The 25,715-nt window shown below is 33.9% G+C and overlaps 1 protein-coding gene across 5 annotated transcripts; it reads right to left on the bottom strand.

Moving 5' to 3' along the window:
• Nucleotides 1-321: 321 nt before the first annotated feature.
• Nucleotides 322-19,482, bottom strand: LOC123317476 (putative inorganic phosphate cotransporter). Of its 5 annotated transcripts, none has more exons than XM_044904030.1 (9): nucleotides 19,284-19,482; nucleotides 7,450-7,580; nucleotides 6,692-7,010; nucleotides 3,682-3,902; nucleotides 3,474-3,626; nucleotides 3,285-3,417; nucleotides 2,977-3,221; nucleotides 551-680; nucleotides 322-455 (listed from the first exon to the last, which is right to left on the bottom strand). In XM_044904030.1, the coding sequence occupies exons 1-9, from the start codon at nucleotides 19,327-19,329 to the stop codon at nucleotides 409-411; spliced, it is 1,425 nt and encodes a 474-aa protein (XP_044759965.1). In that variant the 5' UTR covers nucleotides 19,330-19,482; the 3' UTR covers nucleotides 322-408. The 5 variants fall into 5 exon arrangements, with proteins under 5 accessions (XP_044759965.1, XP_044759968.1, XP_044759970.1 ...); XM_044904033.1 differs by having other exon boundaries at nucleotides 19,231-19,474; XM_044904035.1 differs by lacking the exon at nucleotides 19,284-19,482 and adding an exon at nucleotides 18,917-18,935.
• Between the last annotated feature and the right edge of the window lie 6,233 nt (nucleotides 19,483-25,715).

Raw genomic sequence — 25,715 nt, 5'->3', positions numbered from 1 at the left:
GTAACAGAATAAAAAAACGTTTAACTTTTGCTTCTGAAAAAACAAAAAAAAATTAATATTGAGTGAATATTATTATATATTTATGAAATTTTTTTTCTCGCTAATCCATGGCCTAATTAGTGTCGAATATGACTACTATGACTTTGTTTAGTTAAGAAACTATTTTTCACCTTATACTTATATTCATGTAGCTTTTCCACTTGTCTAAATTATTCAGAGAAATGTTTTACGTAGGTAACCATTTGTTACGTTTTAAACGCCGGTAGACGAGAATAAAAATCGGGAGTGGTATAGAAAAGGTGATATAAATGAAAAAAAACGATCGTTTAATTCGTTTATTACAATTATCACAGATAAGTTGGATATCATTTCAATATGAAACAATAACAATGAACAAAATGCTGAACATCAAGCTCCTAATTTTGGTTTGATCAGTTCTATTCCATTATTCGCGGCTGCAAAAATCATTAGGTTAGAAAAAAATTTCACATTCACATTCACATTCATATTTTCACATATTGAAAGCTTCGACAGTGAATGGAATATTTACCTCCGACCTCATTCTTTGGTTCATTCCAGTCTTGCCTTTCCCCTGATCCGAATATAACAAAGAATATGGCACTAGCTATATACAGTCCTGCTGATATCATAAAAACAATCCTCCATAAAAATTCATCTTCCTGAAAAACATTGAATACTTGTTACTTACAAGTAAGTCCTCAAAATATTAAACAAAGCTATTCGAGAGTTAGATAACTCCCATAATATATTTTGATAATTTTACAACCCTTCGATAACACCACCTGTATTATAACGGTCATCTGATTTTCGTAAAATTTATCCTCAGAAATATACAGGGTGAATCTTTGACTCGTACAAATATTTCAACACTAGATTCTTGAGGTCAAAACTTTTTTCTTTACCATTATTTCCGAATCGGCTCGGTTTGAAAGATACAGGCTATTTAAAGAACCATAATAAAGACAAAAAGTTTATTTTTATGTCACTTACGGTTTCGTCGAATGAAATGAATTTCGGAGTATAGTTTTTCATTTTGTTGAATCTCTTTCGAACACAGAATTTCACCCACGTCTTCCAGTGACCATTACGTACCATGAAAATACCAAAAATTCAAAGAACCCAACTCTTGAAACTAAGTTGGACGATATCTAATGAATACTTGAACGTTTTGTAAAATAGAAGTAAATATTCATATTTTCTCGTATAATGCGCCATTTTCGAGTAATTTGATGTTAAATAATTAAAAAGAATCTGGTAACATTGAAAAATTGGGTACTCTGCCGAATACAACTCTGTTCAAAAGATCCACAAATGTGTAGTGTCACAGATTGAGCTAGTTATTCTGAAGATAATTTTGTTTTTCATGGGTGACACAGCTCCTTATGAAAACTTAAAATTGTACTTTAAAATTGTAATTTATTTTTATCAGGGCAGAATCGGAAAAAATGGTATACGAAAATAGTGTTTCTTTTGACCTCAATAATCTACTGCTGAAATATTTGTACGGAGTGAAAGACTCGCCCTGTATATGCATGATCATGAAAAATAAATCTTCGAAATTTTCGAATTTGGCACCAGTTGTTCGTTAACCTCTATAAACATCTAGATTAATCAAATTTTCGTCTATAAATCGAAAATTTTCGCCTTAAGAACTTCATCTTCAACCGTCTGCAGGGAACAGGAACTATTTCCCTTTTACTACAATCCCAATTACAAGCTACTTACAAAGTATCATCGAGATGAAAAACCAGGTTTGTTATATCAAATTTCGATTATTTGATCTATGTCGCAATCTTCTGGGAATTTTACTTCAATTTTGTCCACATAGATATGTGAACTTGTTTACAAGAGTTTACATTGATCATATCTTCAAATCATTTCATTTTTCTCTTATCTTTCAAATTTCAAAAGTCCAAGTAATTAATATGGTGAAAAAAGGTATACTGGGTGTTGAAGGGGAGATTCCTTAAGTAATTTTAAGAAAAAAGTCCCATAAATATGGGATCGCTAAAGTTTCGTTTTCGAGATACAGGATGTTTGAATTTTTTATTGGTATCAAAACAAGTTATGAAAACACATTCATTATTAGAAATACCGAGTTCAATTTGTCAATGTGTCAAAACTAACACTGAATTTATTCACCACCAGCTTACTAACTGAATTTTTATGACAATTTGAATTTTTCTGAAGATTTCGAGAGAATCGTTCAAAATTTGTTCTCGAAATAGGTAGCAGATACGACAAAACTTCAAGAGACCATAAGGTTTAGTATAACAACAATTATAATATTTTTCAAATCAAAAGTGGCTCGCCAAAAAAAGTTCTTAAAACATTGTTCCAGAAAAATTATCACCCTGTACATTTGCTATCAAAATTGGCATGTAACATAGTGTGAACTATCAATTTATAATATTTATGCCAAATTCGTGTTGAATATCTTGTAAAGTGTAGATAAAAAATTTTAACTTCAACACCCTTTATCTTGAAAACGAACCGTTTGCAGTCCCATGTTTATGAGACTCTTTTTCTTTGTTTCAGATATTATGTCGAAATGGAAAGAGGATAAAGAAATTTTTATGTCAATGGAAAGGAAGCCCTTCAGTATTTAAAGCTTATTCTGTAAACAAATTTGTCATCACTACACTTCTCACGGGGAGACAGGGTTTTTTTACTGAGGTTTTTCCCTAAGCTCTTGTATCATACTCTAAATTGTATGGTACCCCGTTACACTAACCTTTGCTAAAACTCATACATATGCTATATTGTTTGATAACTAAAAATGTATTGCTGACATTCAAAAGAATATATATATACTAAAGGAATCTCTTCTTTTCGTTTGTACTGCCAATTTAGGAACACCCTGTATTATTAATTCACCCTGTTTTTCAATTCCAGAGCTTTAGGTGTGAATTAAGAGGGAGGTGATTTGAAAATGTACTGGAATTATCTACTTACTGGATCTGTCACAATGTATTTCACCAGTAATGGTCCAATGAACGAGCCAAAATTAGCAGCACAATTTGTCAGTCCCATCAGTGTTCCAGCAAAGTTTGGTGATATATCTATGTGGTTCACATTGAACCCAACAAGAACTCCAGCGTTCGTGGAAACAGCCAACACAAGAAGAATAACAGCAATAGTCTCATGTCCTGTTGGAAGGTAACCTAATGCAATCAAGGAAATGGCTGGCAGTATCAAACCTAGAAAACGAAGGACCCAACTTGATTCCTGCAACGAAACGAAATCAAAATAAATATGCTTACCAACGCAATTAAAAAGCTTTCTGCTGCCACCCAGACTCAGAATCTTCTTTCCTATCACAAGATCCGACGCGGGGCTCAGAACAAGTCCAAGAATGCAGTAGCCCAAATATGGCAAAGCAGAAAGTTCGCTATTCTGGAGATTAGATTTCATTATGTTCCATACAGTCTCAATATAGTGATCAAACTCACACTTTTTATATCATACTTGAGTACGGAAGACATAAACGATGGAATTTCCGTCAGCAGAGTCCAAAATCCCCAGTTGTTACCCACATGTGACACTAATATGGCCCAAAACGGTAACGAACTCAATATGGAAGTCCAAGGAGTTTTTAAACGAACCTTAAACAAATTTTGTCATTCTCAAAATTCTTATCCATATATAGTTTGTTTTTACTTTTTCGTCTGTAACTGCCATTGTGTTTTCCTCGATGTAATTCCTTTCTTCAATGGAAATAGTCTTGTGTTCAGATGGCTTATTACAACCGCAATAAGTGTAGATGAGGACCCACAGAAGGCCGCAGCATCCGTAAAGATAGAAGACGTAAGGCCAGCCGAAAGAGGTGTCAGATATGAAACCGGTCACAATCATGGAGACACTAGTTCCTAGAGGTCCAGCTGAAATGAATAGTAATTGATCATTTGACTTGCGGTGATTTTTCAGGAGCTCATAAATTCAAATATTTTCGTTGCTCATATCAATTCTTGGAATAATAATGTCTTCCACTCATCGTGTTGCCTTTTTCTCGTAGCATATGATTTCTAACGAAGTATCATCTTCAGGTCAGACAAGGTGTCTTCAGTGTGTGTTCCTGGTCACTCTGGAATTAAAGGAAACGAAGAGGCTAACGCACACTCCAGAAAGGGAGCACAAACTCCACTTACTTGCCCGAAACCTTTTTCTGGTATAGGAAAATGCACCCAAAAGAAAATTTTCTAGTGCAGGATGAAACCAAAAAGAAGAAAGCTCTGGAGGAATCTTTCAGCAATGGATAATCCCAAAAAGTTCCTTCGAGATTTTGAAACTGTACGATCCAAGAAGTATTTGGAGTTCAGTAAGAATAAGTTAACAAGAAAAAGCCACCACCAAATCTCAGCAAAATAAGGAAAGCGCAGAACAATAATGGCAGTTCCTTAGAACAGCACTTATAGAACCATGTAAAAAAGAACTTACAACGAGCAAACATAAGAAAGAAGATTGGATGACAGATAAAATCTTGGAATTAATGGATGAAAGAAGAAGATGCAAGTCAAATAACAACACTCGATACAAGCAGCTGCAAATCCAAATAAGGCGAAAAATAAGAGAAGCAAAAGAAACATACTTTTCTGAAAAGTATAAGGAGATAGAATATTTCAATCTACACAAGAAGGTCAAGGAGCTGGCGGGAATTATTAAAAGAAATACTTTAAATATACTCCTAGACAAAGAAGGAAATATCATAATGGAGACTGAACAAAAATTAAACCGATAGAAGGAATACATAGAGGAATTATTTTATGGTCAGAGAATGGAAAATACCCCTACAGAACATCAAGATGGAGACGTAGGACCTGAAATAACTAAGTCCGAGGTTGAACATGCACTCAAATCCATGAAAAATAAGAAATCTGCAGGCCCAGGCGAGATACCAAGTAAGTTGCTTAAATTAATTAACGACAAAAACATAGATATTTTGGTGAATTTATTTAACACAATTTACAATACAGGAATTATACCAAAGGAAATGTTAACATCAATACTCATATGTCTACCGAAAGAAGTTAATGCCAGTGAATGCAGCGACTACCGAACCATAAGCTTAATGTCACATACATTAAAAATTCTCCTTAAAATTACCTATACATACCAGAATACATTCCAAACTAGAACTGGATATTGTGAGAGTCAATTCGGCTTTCGAAATGGGGTTGGCACAAGAGAGGCATTGTTTTCTTTTAATGTGTTGACTCAGAGATGCCTGGATGTTAATCGTGACCTCTATATCTGCTTCATAGACTATAATAAAGCTTTCGATAAGGTAAAACACGACCAACTTAGACCTTCTTAAGAATAAAAACCTGGACAAACAAGATGTAAGATTAATTTCAAATCTGTATTACAACCAACCGGCCACAGTAAAAAATGGACAGGAAAGATCTGAAGAAATGGAAATAAAGAGAGGAGTCAGGCGAGTTTGCATACTATCGCCCTTGTTATTTAATGCTTACTCGGAGCGAATTATACTAGAAGCCTTGGAAAATGAGACCGCTGGTATAAAGGTGAATGGAGTCTTGATCAACAACATCAGATATGCTCTGACGATACCGTAATAATAGCGGACTGTCTGGAAGATTTAGAAAAAGTTATGAACAAGATATCAAGATGTAGCGGGAAGTACGGACCTACTCTTAATATAAAAAAAACAAGTTTATGAAAATCTGCAAGAACAATGACACAAACGAAATACTGCTGGTTGGTAGTCAGCAGGTCGAAAGAGTGAAAAGATACACTTACTTAGGAACACTTATTACAGAAAGCAATGACTATACCGCAGAAATAAAAACCAGAATCGAAGAAACTCATTCCAACTTTATAAGAATGAAAAAAGTCCTGTGTAGCAAAGATCTGACATTGCATCTCAAACTGCGATTGACAAAATGCTACATACACAGTGTGCTTTATTATAGGGTGGAAGCATGGACGCTAAATGCAGATGCAATGAGACGTCTTAACTCTTTCGAGATGTGGACCTACCGAAGAATTCTGAGAGTTTCGTAGACGGATCGTATCACCAACATCGAGGTGCTAAGAAGAATCGGTAAAGGAAAAGAAGTTGAACGTACCATCAAGGAGAGAAAGTTGCAATATCTGGGACACATAATGCGAGGCGAGAAGTACAATATTCTACGATTAATAATGCAGGGGAAAATAGAAGGCAAAAGAGGCGTAGGAAGAAGACGAATCTCATGGCTGAGAAATCTGAGAGAGTGGTTTGGATGCAGCTCAAAACATCTTTTTAGAGCAGCTGTCTCCAAAATCAAGATAAGTATGATGGTTGCCGATATCTGCCGCGGATATGGCACTTGAAGAAGAAGAAGAATAAGTTACGCCTCCTCACTGGCACCCTCAAAAGACATTGTCGCATTAGGAAGCATTATGAAGAGAATGGACTAGTGTAGATTCTGTGAGGAATCCTCCTGTTCACCTCGTTACAGAATGTCTTGCCACTTCAAGCCTGCGCAAGGTTCGTCTTGGACGAGAAAATTATAGGAGAAACGAGGACTTAGCCCTCTCAGATACTGGAGTTCGTTGGAACTCTGTAGCTGGAGTACGAGCTGTAGATGGCGCAGTTGCAGTAATTAACAAAAAATGCCATCTTTTCATTGTCTATTTCTTATTTTTCACCAAGTTTTCAAAGTCTCACCAGTATACACGAATCCTGCGATCCTGGACCTCTCTGCCAGTGGCGTCCATTTGCTCAACACGCAATGCGTAGAAGGAAAAAGGAATCCCTGACATAAACCCTGTATGACCCTGTTTACCATGAGTCCTGTAGACCCATATTGCGCAACCATGTATGGGATTAATGCGCTGAAGCACGAAGCAATCGCGAGGGAAGCCATGAGGAAATATTTCGGCCCATATTTTTCAGCTATTTGCCCTGCGCCTATCTGGAATACCACGTAACCCCAGAAGAAGGAAGATAGAATGGTATCCTTGTCATCTTTCAGTTCTGGATAAGTCTGAAAATCAAATATTGGGCATAATTCATTCATGAATAAGTTTTTGGTCATCTAGCCATGGATCTGGCCCAATAAAGGTTGTATGTACATCGGTTCACTGCCAAAACAAGATAAGTAGGTACATTTTTAACCATTTAGATGTTGACTGCATTGTCGTAAAAAAAATCGTTATATAAATGTCCTGCATAATTATGTTCACGCAGATCTACAATTTTTGTTATTTTATCACTTGGTTTCCATTCATTTAGTTGTTTCATTCTAAAGAGAAACTTTCAATGCACAAAAGTAACAAAATGTTAAATGTTACTTATCTGGTTTTGGCAGTAAGCTGACAAGTATCTAGTCAACAAGTAGGATAATCAAACTAAACTCGTCTAAAAAAATTCATTTTTCGATTCAAAATATACTTGATGGAGTTAAAAAATTGTAGTCCACTTACAGGTATACTTTCATCAGGAGGTTTTTCGCTTATCATAGCCACTATGCCTACCGACATACTAGCCCTCATTCCATATCCTATAAATCCAGCTGCAAACAACAAAAATATCTGGACATGTCTAGCTCCCATTTCTGCAATAGAAAAGTCAAAAATTACATTAGTTTACGTGGTATGAAATTATGGTTTATCACATTCATCCTCTCTCAAGCCTAAGTTATATTGAAAATTCAGTCAGGTATACTACTGCAAGGTTATCAGATTGTACTGAAGTCAAGCTAGGTCAGGGTTTATGTGCTCTTTATTGATATCCTAGGCTTTCGTGAAGAATACACAATTTACAAAATCTCAAATCTCATGGTTGACGATATCCGAAATTTGTCTTTTCATAATAAAAGGTGAAGAAAAAAATTTCGATTATCGTCCGCCACGAGATTTGAAAGTTTGTAAAATTGTGTATTTTTGTTTCTGTTCTTCGTTGACACGACGTGGTAAAAAAATTTAAAAGTGTATGTGGATTTATTTACTTCACTACATTATGTATGGAGCTCGAAGGGTGAATCTCACATTGAACCTCTGAAGAAGCCTCACAGACGAGGTGAAAACTTAAGATATCAATAAAAAAAGAGAACATAAACCCTGACCTAGCTTGACTTCAGTACAACTCGTTAACCTTGAAGTAAACCTTACAAGAAACAGTCGATAATACACAACAGAATAATAAAAAGTTTCAAAGTAGTTTTCTTTCAAACATATAGCGTATATTACAATTATAAAAATATACCTATTTATTTTATATCAACAAACACCTTATAGAATTTCAAATACTTTCAAAATTATGCCTCCATCCCAAAATCACTCCTAGAATCATTCATTCAGGGAATCACCACTGCTCTGAAAGTAAGTAAGTTGTTCTTTTAGAATATGCATCACATTTAGATCCACGATTATTTTTTTGGTGGGTATACGCGTGTCGAAAGTTGATCTTCGAAATATTCTCAAAAAGATGGGGGTCAGTTAAAAATTCGTCAAGACCTAAAGGTTTCACTGAGCTCGATGAAATTTCGAGATTTATTACTACAAACTAGAAGAGTTGTTCGTTTGGAATATGTATATTCCTGGCAATGTGTATAATCCGGCATTCTATACAATGCCTATGTAGAAAATATTAAACATATCATCTAGGATCTGAAAACTTAGTCATTTTTGTTCAGAATGGCTTCTCAAATATCTCTCTATCTATTCAAACCTCTATCAAAAGAGGAAATGAAAAAAAAGTTACAATCATAAAATAATATCAAATACATATTACGAAACATAATACATAGAACAGGGTGGGGAATATTCGTTGTCTTCTCAGAGGATCTCGAGAACCGAGCTCTTTTTCAAAGAAACAAAGAATGGTAAAAACCCTAGCTATCTACGATTCTTCGTTTTTTAGTTATTAGCAAGAATGAGATTTTGACGATTTCGAAAAGTTCTCCTAACTTTTTTGTTTTTGAAGTTACAGATCTGAAACTTGAACCTACTACAGGCACTTTTTTAGGTAGAATCAAAAGACGGGCTCAGAATACTATTTCATTTCGAAGCAGTAGGCGAACTTTTGTTTTTGTAAACGCAAACTTTTATTGAATTTGTTATTTATGAATTGGAAATCTTTTGCCAGTAGATTCTACGTATAAAAGTGCTTAATGGGTTCAAATTTCAGAACTGTAAGTTCAAAGACAAAAAAGTTATGAGAACTTTTCGAAATCGTCAAAATCTCATTTTATAATTTTAACTCGAAAATGAGGACGTAGGAGGCTACGATTCCATCATTCTTTGTTTCTCTGAAAAAGAGCTAGGAAATGTGCCATCCGTTTTCTTCTAGCTCTTATACCTAGTTCTCGGGATCCCCTCAGTAGACAACGAATTGTGCCCACCCTGTACATACCCAATCTGATAAGATAATGAATTCACACCTGAATAATTTAATTTCAGACATTCAAGGCAGATCAGCAAGCATTCTATAGAATACCTAGGAATTGTATACAATGCCTAGGCAAAGTATGAAATGGTCAAACGCATTCGTACTATTTCATACATTGCCTAGAAGACACGGGCATTCTATACATTGCCTAGGCATTGTATAGAATGCCTGAATTATACACATTGCCGGTAACATGTATACTTTTTAGATTTACGATGATTCTTGAGGGAGATGAGCGTGTCGAAAGTTGACCTCCAAAAAAGATGGGGCCAGTTAAAAATTCGTCAAGGCCGAACTGCTGCTCGTTGAAATTCCGAAATTTCTCACTAGAAGAGTTGCTTCTTTAAAATGAGTATCACATTCAAACCTACGGTGATATTTCTGGGAGATACGAGTGTCAAAAGTTGACCTTCAAAAATTCCCAAAATATTGGGTCGCTTAAAAATTCAACAAGACCGAACGATTGCACTAAACATGATGAAATGTCTAGATTTATTACTAGAATAGTTACTCTTTGAGAACTTGAGTGAAGTTTTTGTTCGAATATCGAAAAATGATTTTATTTACATTTTCAAATAAGAATAACTTTCAAAGTAGTTTTCTTTCAAACACATAGATATTACAATAATTAATTAAGACGTATTTCATATCAACAAACACCTTATTGAATAATTCCAAATATAAAATTATGCCTCCCCCTCAAATTACTCCTGGAACCGCCACTGTTTCATTATATACATATTAACTCAGCCGTTATACCAAGTAATAATGAAAACTGTGACATGATTCGCATCCAATAGACTGCGTGCAAGTCTAATGTGAGTTTATGCAGAGTTACTAAGAACTAAGAAGACACCACTAAGAAGGGGATCAATACAATGGGCAGGTGGCAAACAAGTGAACGCCATCTTCCAATTAGATTGGTCCCTTCCTTAGGTATTAGTTCTTAGTAACACTGTATGAACCAACGACTAATCAAAAAGCACCTTATATGTACGTATGTATATGACAGCATACGTTACAGAGATGATTTTTCATTTACCAGGAATAAGTTCGTGCATGCTTGCTACTGCTAGAAGAGACGTGAAAATTAAAACACAAAACACACTTCAACCTCGAACAAACACACAGATAACAAGGAATATTATGAAAAAGTTCATTTTGTGCCAGTAAATAAAGTGAAGAAAACAAGCTAACACACTCAACGTTTGGCGATTTCTGAAGCAAAATAATCTACCTGCTCATTCGCGAGGTAGATTTTATGCATTCGCATATTTAACTAATTTGGTAATTATTTCGGTTGAAACACCAATTACTGGCCTCTGTTCCAAATTCGCAGTTTTATCATATTTTTGAGCGAAACACAACTAAATGAGTAGATGAGATGATGAATTGTTGTTCCATTCCATTGGAAAATGTGATAAAGGAGTCAATTCAAAACATTTTCACTTCCTCATCGGCCTCGAGCCTCCTAGTTCATTATCATTTTTCTAGTGATAACAGTGTAGGTATGTAACATGTGTTCAAAAAAATTCGTCGTCAAGTTGGCTATGGAATTTTAAACCTTGATATTCGGTGTCTGAATGTAGGTCTTTTCTTGAATTACTTCATTTTCCCAAAATGTAAACAATGATAACATTAACCTATACATCCTAATTTTGCATGGAAAGTGGAAAGGCACTTTTTAGGAAAAGTTAATTTCGCCCAAAGTGCGAAAAGCATTTCTTCGCATTGAGTGAGATCTCAAGAATGCAAACAATTTGAGGCGGTTAGTAAAATTCTTGATTCAAATTTTAACCGATGTCCACTATTTTCATACGTAGGACACATGAATCTTGAACGAACCGTGGTTTATGTTTTTTTTTTTTGTAAAAAGGTTCTACCTATTTGAGTAATATGAATAAAGCACAGTGAGAATCCTCGATATGTTTATTAATTCTCTATAAATATTGAATTGATTTGGTCGTTACTGAAAATCCATGACTTAAACTGAAGAACTGAATTACATGAAAATAAATGGTGAACAATTTATCAAAATAAATTCAATTTAGCTATAAAAAGGCATCATGCTTTCTCCTTATTCATAACGTTCTACTGTTATGAAGTTATAAAGGAAAATAGGTATCAGATTTTGCCATTGACTGATACATACCGATCTCCAATTTTTTTTGGATGCTACAAAGATAGGTAATCAATCTTTTCATTTTTCTGATAACATGTCAATATTTATGAAAACAAACCGTTTTCATTCATTCGAAATCGTTTGGCATAAAATATGCCAACAGATACTCCAGCCACTTGAGATAAATACCGAACAGAGGTTCGTATAGAGCTTCTGTCTTCTGTCATCATATTTTCATTATTGCTGAATAACTCTGAGGTTTTTTTCTTTGGTCGACCACTACTTTTTTTTTCTTGAACATACCTGTTCCGTCAACGCATCGCGAAACATTTGAAAGAATGATTCTTTCAGCAACATTGGGATATACATTTTGGGAATGTCGCTGGAACATTAAAGAATATTTCCACTCTCCTTCTATTCTCTCCCCAAGTTTGAAGTAAGTTTCAATAATAAATGCTTTTTACATGCCCGTAAAAATTATCTTTATAATTTCCTGATAATTTTAATTCAACAACAATCCAAAATGCTAAACTTCTAACTTGACAGTTTGCCTGGAAAATAGTACAGCAAAATCTAAAAATTACGTTTAGACACGAAATATCGATGTTCAAAACTCCATAGCCTACTTGACGACCTTTTTTTTTTGAACGCACTTTATTTTAGAATATAGGATTGAAAAAACGCAGTCGAAAATGGCGTAACTGCACCTCATCTGATCTTCCTGTCTTGTTGCTGATTTCCTGGAATACCGAAAAAGAAATGTTTTTCGATTTTCTTGTCTCGCCCTAGTGTATACAGAGTGTCCCACGGAGGATTGCCTTTTAGACGCTCATAGAGATCTAATCCTAATTTTGTTATGAAAATTTGCATGTTTTGATTTTTGACCATGAACTCTCTCCCTAAAACAGAGACAAACTCTGCCTGAAATATTCTCACACCTGAGCAGCTCCCGATTTTATCTGAAACAGCTTACTACTTTCTTTATTCAAATGACACACCCAGTATGCTGTGCCGTAGTTAGATATCTGATTTAATTAATTTTGTAGGTGCCTATCAAATTGTTTTTTGGGATTGTTCGAAATTCATGAACAATTCATGTAATATGGAAATTTTTAAATGGAACATCGAATTTTATAGCTTCTATCTGTGGTTTCCGAAGTCACAGACTAATCAAGTGTTTCGAAATTGCTGTTTTTCCATAGTTTGTGTTTTTCCTTGAAATCAAAAAGAGCTAAAATTTTTTAGAAAAAAAAAACCTCAGCAGATATATTCGCTTTTCACCATTTTTTTTAAACCTCAATAACTCCTAAACCGTTGACATTTTACCCGCAAATGATCGTACTGTTGAAATTGTTTTTAAATTAGCTATCAAACGATGCAAAGATATACTGGGTATGTGATTTGAAATAAGAAAGTAATAGGCTGTTTCTGATATAATCGGAAGCTGAGTAGATTTGAAAATATTCTAGGAAGAAAGTTCATAGTCGGAAACCTCAACATGCAAATTTTCATCACAAAACTGTGATTACTTATAAGCGTATTAAATGTCATCCACCGTGGGACACCCTGTATATGCCACTCATACCATTGAGCAAGATGCCATTTGCAGTTTCTCTGAATTAAAAAAACACCTTTGTTTAAACCTGTGGATCCATCGTAAAGAAATATAAATCAATTGCTACGTTTTATTGGTTGAACTCAATACTTAATAAAATTTAATATGTATAAGTCTACGGGCTGAACATTATTGTCCGCAGATGGGCAGAAAATTCTCACCTCTTCTTGGTGTTGAATCAAATTTCCAAGCAAACTACGTCAATAAAGTGATAATCTTCGAATGGTAAACCATAAAAAGAAAACGAATATTCATAACTTATCAGGAAAACAACGCGAGCGACTTCCAATATCGTACGTATACATTTTTAATTCATGTCACCACCCTAAGAAATCACGTAACCCAACTACCAAGAAAGAGATTCATTATTTCGGTTTTGAATAAATCTGTTGTGGTATATCGATCGTAATTCCCGAAGAATCACATTTTATCGCATGTTCTGATCGTGATAAAAAAATTAAATAAAGGCTTTCCCAGAAATGAAGGTTTGTTGAATCTGTTGAGAGACATCGTGGAAATCCTTGTGAGCCGGATCCACGTGTAGTACGTATCACTGAACTTCAACGAAGTAATTCCTATCAGAAATTTAGAAATCTATCCATCCTTTTGGAACTTCATTGAAAAACCGATGATTTCACTGATTCATATTTTCTCTTGTGATTTTTCACAATATACTTGACTCGTTTCAAATTGAAAATTAAAGAGCGTTTTTATGTCATTGTGCCTTGTGTTTTTCAATTAAATTTTTTCTTCGATTAAGAAAAATTATAAAACTTGAATTTATGATAGTTTTTTGTCGGTTTTTCATCATATTTCGGTAAAATCCTCGGAGCAGTGACATTGGCGGTTTAATTTTATATAGAGGGTGATTCCTTGTCAAGAAGTTGGGTGAATTTTTCATATAATTTTTCCCCCTGCTCATAAAGCTTCCTGAAGATGACACTTGAAAAGAATTTTTATTTTTTTTTCTTAAAAACTAGAGAACTGATAGAAATGTAATTGAGTATATAGACATTCTATGGGAACGAGAAGGCCGTCAAAAAAGTATTGGTGCTGTTCCCTTATAATTGCAAAAGATAGGAGACACCCTCAAAAAGATTGGCAAGCATTGATACAGCTTTCGAAGTTCCATAGTCTCCTGGACAAAAGAAAAACCGGACAAACAGAATGTCCACCGAATTCATTTTGAAACAAATTTTCAAGGTGTGCATCGATTTTGATCATTTTGTTGTCTACTTGTAGCCTATTCCATCTAGTTTATCACCTGATGTCGAGTCTGCAGGAATTTCAATTGAATTCGTTGGTATAGAGGTAGAACTGAAAGTTGCCATTTCCTCAAAATTTCTGAACACCCTGTGGATGTGTTAGTGACGCAATGATGCGCCTTTGAATGAGATTTTGAAGCCTGATCTTCTCTTAACATTTTCTTGTTTGATACACATCAATAGGTCTTCCCTGGTATAAAATACGAAACTATGCAATTTATGCCATTAACGATAACACATTGAGAAAAAACGGATAAAGTTATGAAAAAAAAACACATTCTTATGCTTCTAATACAATGGGCAATTGCCTGTTGTGAAGTGTTTTCCCATTCTTCAAGAAGAGCTGTTCTGAGAGCTGGAATGGTTTCCGGTTGAGCCTCCCTAAAATGTCCCACAAATGCTCAATTGGATTTAGATAGGGGCTACGTGGAGGCCAGTCTGATCGATGAATGTTCATCTCATCGAGATAATCTGTTACAATTCTCGCATTTCTCGCCATATGAGCAACTGATGCTTGCGCAATTTCCTTTGACCGCATAATGAGAAAAATCACAATGCTAAATTCCGGTGAACTATAACTGACAAGACGAATTACATAAACAATAATCATAAGTAATGTCCCCCTTTTCTTTTGTTGTGTACGCCCTGAGGATAATTTTTGAATAAAATCGAAACTAGTCGGCATTGTTTTAAGGAGTGGATTTTGTTCTATAAACCTGACCTTTTTTCTGTCAATCAACTGAATAATCTAATAATAAAGGTCTCAAATCTACTTCAATAATCATAACTGTGCTACGCAACAGGATAACCGTGTTTCTTGATCAAAAAGCAGATATTGTTATGTCCTAATGTCATAAATTGCATAATTCTCTTTGAATAATCGTATTTCCTTAATGGAAGAATCCATCGACGTGAATTAAACAGGAAAACGTTAAGAGAAGATCAGACTTCGAAAACTCATTTAAAAACCCATCATTGCGTCACTAATTACCTCCACAGGCTGTTTCAAAAATTTAGAGGAAATTGCAACTTTCATTTCCACCCTGTATACAATCAAATTCAATTAAAATTCCTGCAGACAAGACATCACGGGATAAACTAGATAAAAAAAGCTACAAATAGACAACAAAATGATCCAAATCGATGAAAATTATTTTTATTATTTATAAATTTTTTCTGTCCGGTTTTTTTTTTGTCCAGGAGTGTATTTTATGATGTGAAGCACCAACATTTGAAGTAACAAAACAAGACATCTGAGGATTTTCATTGACGAATTCCAAGACTGCCTTGAACCAATGCTATTAATTCAAGAGGTGTAAGTGTCTTATAAATTCTCAATAAGTTACCTTAGGTGCTTCTTCATTCCATAAGCGGTCTCTCAATGTGATCAGATTTATGTTTATCGTCACTGTACTTATATTTATAATCCTTTCTTGAACGTAAATTTCATATCCGATTAACAAACCTGACGTATGAGTAAAGTGAAGGAAGTCGATCTGATATGAAGAACAGAAAGGGAATTGTAGGAACTTTGAATCAAAAAACTATATCGTTGAAATATTAATAACTGCACGGTATGCTCCACTACTCATAAATGGAATTTGTTTGGAAGTGATATTAGCCTTATATTCAGTCCTAGAAGTACCAGCTGAGGAACAAGTTTAATAAATGATCAATAATATGCCAAGTCGATGAATGACAAAAATCCTTTTGAGACAAGGTCATGCACTTTCTACTGTATTTGCTGGTATACCAAGATATATATAAGAAATAAGTTTTACGATGCAGACACGAGAAGAAAGAATTTCCACACAAGTATCTATATGTTTTCTCGACTCCATTTATCACAAGATAACAGAAACTATATGTGCCTCCTTATATGCTGATGAAAGGTATCCCAGAATTCAAGAAATAATCAGAGGAGCACATTCCATAAACATTAAAAGAACTATGACAATAATTTATTCAATTTTTTTTCTATAAACCAAGAAGTGTTGTACGAGTTCAGTACCTGGATAAGTGCCCACTTTGGCAATGGATTTGAACAAGTGTGCAAAATCTAATGACTTCACTCAGTGCTTTACTGTTTTCGTAAAATACGAGGATATATTGAGAAATTCTTAGCCTACTAACCAAACAAAATTTGAATGTCAAAATATTTTATTACTCAACATATTCTCCTCTTAATTGGATACATTTATTACAGCGAACTTGCAACGTCTCTAGACCTTCCAAAAAAAAATTTTTTTTCTTGCTCTGCAAACCAGACCTCCACAGCTTTTATAGCCTCCTCGTTGGAAGAAAATTTACGACCTTTTAAACTTTTTTCAGTTGAGGAAATAGATGATGGAGCCAAATCTGGTGAATTACGGGAGTGTTGTAGTAATTAAAACCCTAAACACGAATTTTTTGCATGGCAACATGAGATGTGTGTAAAGGGGCGTTGTCCTGCAAAAACTAAACACCTTTGGATAGCTTTACGCGTCTTTTCTCTTTAATTTTTTCCCGTAGATTGGTCAGTAATCTCCGGTTATTGTTCTAGCCTTATCCAGAAAGTCAATCATGATTACTTCATGGCAATCCCAAAAAACGTTTCCAGCAGATTTTTGGACACGAAACTTTCTAGGCCTTGGAGAACTAGAGTGTCGTCATTCCATCGATTGTTGCTTTGTTTTTGGATCCTAGAAATGTAACCAAGTCCTATCCATAGATTCGGTTTAAGAAGTCTGCATCGTTCTCAAATCTAGCACAGATCGAACACGATGCACACGCTTTTGGTCAACATTCAAACATTTGGGGATCCATTTTGCAGCAATTTTTCTCATGTCCAAATTGACGTGAACTATATAATGAACGCGTTCGTATAAAATATTCAGTGCTTCAGATATCCATTTTAGCACAATTCGACGGTGTGATAAAATCATGAACTGCATCGATGTTTTCGGGTACTGACACAGAAACTGTTATTCCCGATCGGTCATCATCTTCAATGGAAAATTTACCTCTTTTGAAGCTTGCAGTCCAATTTTCACGATCGCATACGAAGGACATTGATCGCACCAAGGATATTAAGCATATCTTCGTAAATCTGCTTACCTCTTAACCCTTTTAAATACAGGTACTTGATGATTGCTCGATACTCCAATTTTTCACAATTTCGGTGGACATCTTCGTTCTTTTAAGTTATTGCGTAACTCTGGTTTACTTTTTTGACCTCAAACTTCAGACTGACACTTCTAATGAGTCATTGTTCGTTGCTATTGTAACGCAATATTTTTTTTATGCATGGAATTGGTCTAGGCTAACTAGATATCAATATATACACGTAAGTTTCGTGAGTGAAGTTTTTTCCTAATGATGTTTTTAACTACATAATAGTACTGATAGATTTCTCACCGCCAAACTTATTATTCAAATAATTAATTTATCTATTTACAATTGCCCCTAGATGTATTCTATGAAAACCTATAAAAATAAATTATTTTTTCATTCTATTCTACTACAATAAAATTCCATTTGGTAACAGAAGAAGATCCCCATTTCATGTCTATTTTGAAATATGGCTTAGTTCTTTTCTATCTTTCCTTTCATTTGAATTTTTGTTTTTTTTTGGAGCTTATTGATTAGTATACCAATCATTTTTATTCATGATAATGAGTTCATTGATATTTGAGAAAACTGCTCATTTCTCACGCTTATGCAAAAAGAGAATTTTCCTCTTCGAAATGTTACCTTGAAGGAATTGGGGTTTAAACCCCCAATTCATACGATCAGTTCATGGCTGAGCAAGATTTAAGAACTAACCTCATAGAACTAAGAGTTCAAATATGGAAAGTTTTATGCAGGGTGACTCTTCGACTCGTACAAATATTCTAACAATAGATTCTTGAGGTAAAAAAAGCACATTTTCCCCATACTATTTTGTCCGATTCGACCCTGATAAAAAGATATACCTAGTCATTTTTAGTTTTTATAATGAGTTGTGTCACCTTGGGAAAAACAAAATTATGTGCCTTCAGAATAACTAGCTAAATCTGTGACACTATCTATACACATCTGTGGATCTTTTAAACAGAGTTGTATTCAGTGAAAGTACCCAATTTTTAATATTTGATTTTACTCGAAAACGGCAGATTTTACGAGAAAACATGAAGAATACTTTCATTTTACAAAACGTTTAAATATTCATTAGATACCATCCAACTTAGTTTCAAGAGATGGGTTCTTTGATTTTTTGGTATATTATGGTAAGTAATGGTCACAATGAGAAAACTGGGAAACGTGGTTGATATCTTCTGATCGAAAATTTTTTATCAAATAAATGAAAAACAATATTCCGAAATTCATTTCATTCGATAAAATGAGAGATAGAACTGAAAATAACTATTTCATTGTTTTTCAACAGCCTGTAAGTTTTAAACCGAGCTGATTCGAAAAAAAGTTTTTCTTTTGACCTCAAGAATCTACTGTTAAAATATTTGTACTAGTTAAAGACTCGCCCTGTATATACTTCGAGTTTAATTTTGGACACTTTAAGAAAGTCTCGTTGGATCACCGATCTTGCTCACCTAATTTATCATAAAAACGGATTCATCAAGATACATATGCGACATGAGGGGAACACACTTGAATACCTGATGGAGTATTCCAAAAATACCCAAAACTTGCAACAATCAACAAAAATCCTCGGTAGTCTTGCATTCATTGAAATACAGCATTAATTTTTGGTTACCAAAGTACATATTCAAAAAATACATCACTCAATCAATTTGAGATGAAAATTATTATTTATCAAGTAATATCGACTTCTTACTAGTAAAACATATCCTTTAACTTAACACTCCGAACAGAACTCGGTACACTCACTTGAGAAGCTGGACATTTTCGCCTCACTTGTATCTTTCACATCCATATTCTGTGAAAAATAAGAACACTTTCTTAATACTTCTAGACAAACTTCCTATACAACGACTACTAATAAATGAGGCAATAATAATATTTTTCAATATATATGATATCCGCGATCGGAGTGGAATCCTTGATTACAATTAAGTAATTAACAGACTGTGTGAATGAGCTTTGAATCGAATCACATTGATAATAATAATTAGTTTACTCTCCCATCTCAAAAAAAAGTCCGTATCTCGAACAAGATAAAGTTGTAGAATTTCACTATTAAGCTGTTGAGGCTTGTTGGGTTTGGCTGAAAATTTCCTGGTTCTGTTGGTTTTTTGGAGTTGTAAGTATTATAAATAAACAACATTAGAATCTATATGGATAGATAGAACAACTCATACAAATATTTTCACAGTGTATTCTTGGGGTCAAAAGAATCTCTTTTTTGTATACAATTTTTTCCGAATCGGATCGATTTAAAAGATACAGGCTGTTGAAAAACCATAACAAAATATTCTGAGTTTTATCTCTCAAACGGTTTTATCTGAAGAAATGAATTTCGGAATATAGTTTTTCATTCTTTCGATGAATCTTCTTCGAACACAAGATATCACCCACGTCTACCAGTTTTCTAATTATGACCATTACGTCCCATAAAAATATCAAAAATTCAAAGAACCCACATCTTGAAACAAATAATATAATAATAAAAATATTTGATGAATATTTGGACGTTTTGTAAATTAAAGGTATTCTTCATATTTTCTAGTATAAATGCGCTGGTTTCTAGTAATTTGATGTTTGAAATTAATATGTTAAAGGTGCACAGATGTGCAGTGACACAGATTTAGCTAGTTATTCTGAAGGTAATTTTGTTTTTTCAGGGGTGTTACAACTCATTATGAAAACTTAAAATGTCTATATCTTTTAATCAGGGCCGAATCGGAAAACATTTTTTTTATAGTTGTTGCTTTTTCTACACAACTGCATTCATTATAACATGCGAGTTAAATTTCAAAGTTCAATCAATATTTTAACTTACCTACTATTTCCACTACCGAATAAAAAACAAAAGTATATATCGATTCTTCGGCGCCCAGGCTCCTCATACTTCAGCGTGTACAGAGTGTCCAATTTCAATGTTCAGTGAGAAGATCTCGGAAACTAGAAGAGCTAGAGCAACTTTTCGAGCTTTTATTCAGAGAAACAAACAATCGTGAAAACCGTAGCATGTAGCATCCTACGATCCTTCGTTTTTGAGTAATTAGCAAAAATTGAGATTTTGACGATTTTGAAAAGTTCTCATAACTTTTTTGTCTTTGAAGTTACAAAATGGAAATTGAACCTCTTTTAGAAATTTTGTCATATTTTTACGAAGAATCAAACCCACTGAAAATCTTCAAAAGAATTTATCTCTTATATATATTTCGAATTATGAGGCAAAGTTTCGTTTTCTCAAACGTGAAATATTATATTGATTTTGTCATTTTTTATTGGAAAATTGAAGATTTCAAAAAAATATATTATATGTCTACCATTTTCTTTAAAACGTGACTAAATAATGTGAATTATTGATATTCATTCTACAGTCCATTCCAGAATTATTGACATCCAGACGCAGCTTAATATCTATAGTCATAAAAGATCTCCAATAATTTTTGTAGTTTCAATCAAATTATTATGAATTCACTGTTCATTCGCAATATATCACAACCTGGAAGGGACCCTCCATTTTTGATTTTCCATAGCCACCCAAGATGCCAATAATTTTTGAAGGGACGAATTGAACGAATGCGATTTTTCATTCAATCATTACACATTTATAGTTATCATAAAGGTGAAGAATGCTTCGCACCCTGACTGTGTTCAAATTTGGATATTTTCGAACAGAAATCCGTACCTAATACAGGTTGCAGGATTATTTAATCATTCATCTCGAGTTTTCAATCGAAGTAGTTCTCATTCTGAATAACTCAAGAAAAAAAATACCTAGGTAATTCAAGATATACCTAAATATGTAGTGAGATCAGCTACTTATTACATAACGAAATTTACGAGGTAGCACTGATAGCAGATTTGATAGTCAGATACTATGTATATTACAAAAATCAATTAAAGGGTAAATCACTTTTTTCAATAATATTTGTTGAATCATCCTTATTATCTATAGCAACGAATAATATTATTCTTCAATCATACTCCTCCAGAGCACTCATTAATGATTTAATTCTTTTCAATCTTGTCAGCCATAGATAATATCTGCAGTATTTTACAGGGACAATAAAACAAATAATGAAATCAAGTTCATGTTTTGGAAAATGACAATAATATTATCTAGTAATTTCCATCTCCTTGACCTGCAAAGGAATCAAGGTTAAATTTTTCACAAATTATACTAACATCTCATAATCTCATAATAAAACAAGTAGCTATTATGTGATTTCATTAGGTAGATCAAAGTCTTAAGTGTCTCGGTTAAATCGAACATTCTACAATTTCTACAGATTCATAATTTGACGTGATATCAATCAGTTTCAATCATACAGGATGTTTTCTAATTGAGTGTCAATATTTATGGGGGTGATTTTTGGGCCCACTTCAAGAAAAAAATTTCATATGAACATATGTCCTAAACGTCTTACCTTTTGAGATACAGGGTGGTAAAATTTTCAAAAATAAATCATTTATTATCAATATCTACAATACCACTTCAAATATTTTAATGAAATTTATCATACATGTATACTATGAATCAGGAGGCATTTTTTAATGTATCACTTTTTTCACAATTTCCACCAGTGGCGTTCGTACGTAATTTGACCTACCTATTTTGACAAACATTGATGATACGCCACAGATTTTTCCTGAAATAAATATTATATTTGAAATTCCCAATCATTTCTTACCAAAGTTGATCACTTGAGTTTTTTCAATCCGATTCACGGTTTCCGCTTAAAAAAATAAAAACCGTTTCTCTTCATGATCATAACAATATCCTACATACCTATGACAATATCACCATGCAGAGACATTCGTAGATTTTATTTTTTAAGATGAAACCCGTGCGTCGGACTAAAAAAGTTCAAGGGATCAAATTTGCTCATAGTTGAATACAGTCATATATAATACCACCTTGTATCTCAAAAGGTAAGACGTTTAGGACATTTGTTCATATGAAGTTTTTTTTCTAAAATGGGCTCAAAATTCACCCCCATAAATATTGACATTCAATTAGGAAACACCCTGTATAAATATAACCTAGAAAAGTTTTTGAAAAGAATAAATATTCAAATTCAGAGCATATATTAATCAGCATTCAAAATTGATACAATTGATACATTCATATTTGGAGCTGAAGTTCACTGAAGTGTATTTGTATTTTAATTATTTTTAACTTTTTCTGTAATTTTTTTTCTTCTTAATTTCTATTTTCTGTGTACATACTCGAGAGTTTCATACAGATGGCTAATCTCGGTGTTACAGACGTGTTGACCCATTAATCTGACACTAATCAGGGGGGATTTTCTTAATCTGACAGTTTGAAGGTGATAACAAGGCATTTTTGAAATATCTCACATACTGTACCTCTAATCGTTTCTGTATTTACTATGAAAGTTGTAGGTAATAAAATTGTATACAACTTTTGTCTGAAGCAATTTTACATACTCTTGGCCAAGGTCAATTTAGAAACCCAGTCTAATGTACATTCATAGCCATATATCTCAAAAACAAACGTAGAAAAAATTGCTTAGGACAAAATATTCAGAAAATGTTATGCTCTACAAATTTTATGATGAATGCTAAAACATTTTGAAGCCCAGGAGAGGAGATAATTCGAAAAAACTGGTTTTTGTGACCTTTATGGCAAATTTTTATTGTTTCGTCTTGATGAAACTGTCAGATTATATTTTTCCGTTATTCTTGAATAGTTAGCTTCAAATTAAGAAAAAAAGCCACTGCGCTCGATAATGTACTCGTAACGTTTTTTTGTGAATGTTTGGCGCACTCGTACACATTTCCGTCACGCTTAAATTGTCAATAGAGAGTTGAAGTGCAGCCATGAACGTAAACGTTAACGTTATAATTGACATCTACGCATGCTCATTCGTCCGTTTTTAACGTTAACGTTAGCGTCAGCTTTACGGCCTACGTAAACTAGCGGTCTCCCACGTATACCTTAAACATCGACGTACGTTAACCGAACGTTAAACGAGTAGCACCGATGACTTGCGAATGGCCGAATTTTGATTGTTAAATGCAATTCTCGATAACCTCAAACTGTCATTGTTTACATTTCCTGTGTATTTTCTCATAATGAACGAAAATTATAGGAAATGTGATTTGAAAGTTATGAATTATTAAATTACTGTTATCAGATTACATTCAGTACATAAGGAAATGGCTGAAACTACACTGCAATTCTCATGTCTCTAACACTTGAACATTTCATTGATAATAAAATACTTCCAAGCTGAAAATTCTCTTTGTTATGCATATAATCATTAGAACATCAATATTTCAAATATTATTCCAGCTGTCGAGGCTCAATATTATAGATATTAGGTAAAAGAGAGTTCCAGCAAAATAAAATCAAAATCCAAATTGATAGGTTATGTTTAACGTCTGACGTTTCATGATGGCAGCACTTCAACTCAAATTTCATTACAACACGTAAACCAAAGATTATAGAGATATAGAGATACTCTATAATCTTTGACGTAAACGTTATATTTGACGTTATTTGTCACGTTAACGTTTACGTTCAGGCTAACGTTCTGTGCGCACTTCAACTCTCTAATACCGTCACCACGGTCAATACCGTATGTCTGATATCAATGCTGCAGGCTGCAAAGATTAACACGTTGAGCGCCATCCAAATATCGATATATTTTCTTGTGGGGCCAAATTTTTTGTGTCGATATTTTGATTTGCTCTTATATCATATAGATAATCCCTTTGCTCAGATTTTCCCTAAAAGTGCAATATCGCCTGATATCAAGAATATTGATGAGTGGGCCCACGGGACCGCTCTGGTCCCCAGAAAAATAGAAACGCACAGCAAATGCGGTACAGGTGAAATTTGTCGAGTCCAATCTCCTTATTATAACCATAACAACACCTGTTCAATTTTTTTCGAATAAAAATTCGAAAAAAAATACTACTAAAGAGTAGTCGTAAATTCCAAAACAGCGGTCCCTACGGACCGCCGTGGTCCTACAAGTAAGACTATCAGCGGTCCCTACGGACCGCTGTGGCGCTCAACGTGTTAATCTTTGGCACTCTGTAAATTTTTTCCCTTATTTCGAATAGGATGCCGAAGCGAATAATGAGCTATATGCAAGGATCCTTGCATATAGCTCAGTCAGTCCATCTCTCGAGGGATGGACATACCAAGGATTATAGATTATGGTTATGGTTTATACTTATACCTATAATCCTTGATTCCAGATTCCATACAACGTTTCTTTTCTATTCCGAATATTTGGGGATTTCTACTCCGCAGGAAATATCAGTTCAAAAAAGCCGGTCACGGAAATTGATGGATAGAGTAAAAATAGGGAGATGAATAAAATATTCTAATAGTTTTTTACACTGATGTATTCAACTATGAGAAAATTTGATGTTTTGAATTTTCTTAGTCCAACGCACGGGTTTCATCTAAAAAAAATGCATCTACGTATGGCTCTGCATGGTGATATTGTCATACTATGTATGTATTAAAGATATTTTTATGATCATGCAGAGAAACGGTTTCTATTTTTTTAAGCGGAAACCGTGAATCAGATTGAAAAAAGTCAAGTGATCAACTTTGGTAAGAAATGATTGGGAATTTCAAAAATAATTTTTATTTCAGGAAAAATCTGTGGCGTACCATCAATGTCTGCCAAAACTGGTAGGTCAAATAACGTACGAACGCCACTGGTGGAAATAAAGAAAAAAGTGATACATTAAAAAATGCCTCTTGATTCATAGTATACATGTATGACAGGTTTCATTAAAATATCTGAAGTGGTATTGTAGATATTGATAATAAAATGATTTATTTTTGAAAACCTTACTACCATGTATCTCAAAAGGTTAGACGTTAGGATATATGTTCATATAAAGTTTTTTTCTTAAAATGGGCCCAAAAATCACCCCCATAAGTATTCAATTAGGAAACACCCTGTATATACCGGGTGGCCTACCCCAGACGAGGCGCTCATTTTAAGGGGGTATAAATAAAGATGTTTTGAAAATATTTTTTGTGATGTGAGTAGGGTGTTGAAAAGCACAATTTTCATATATACAGGGTATTCGAAAACAAAGATATAGACCAAAGTTACACTATTTTTAAAGTAACACCCTGTATTTCACCTCAAAAATGAAATGGCAAGCTCAAATTATGATGAGTTTCTTTAG

Source organism: Coccinella septempunctata, chromosome 7 (assembly GCF_907165205.1).
Source record: "Coccinella septempunctata chromosome 7, icCocSept1.1, whole genome shotgun sequence".
Classification (NCBI taxonomy): domain Eukaryota; kingdom Metazoa; phylum Arthropoda; class Insecta; order Coleoptera; family Coccinellidae; genus Coccinella; species Coccinella septempunctata.
This window is presented reverse-complemented; position numbering and strand designations above follow the sequence as displayed.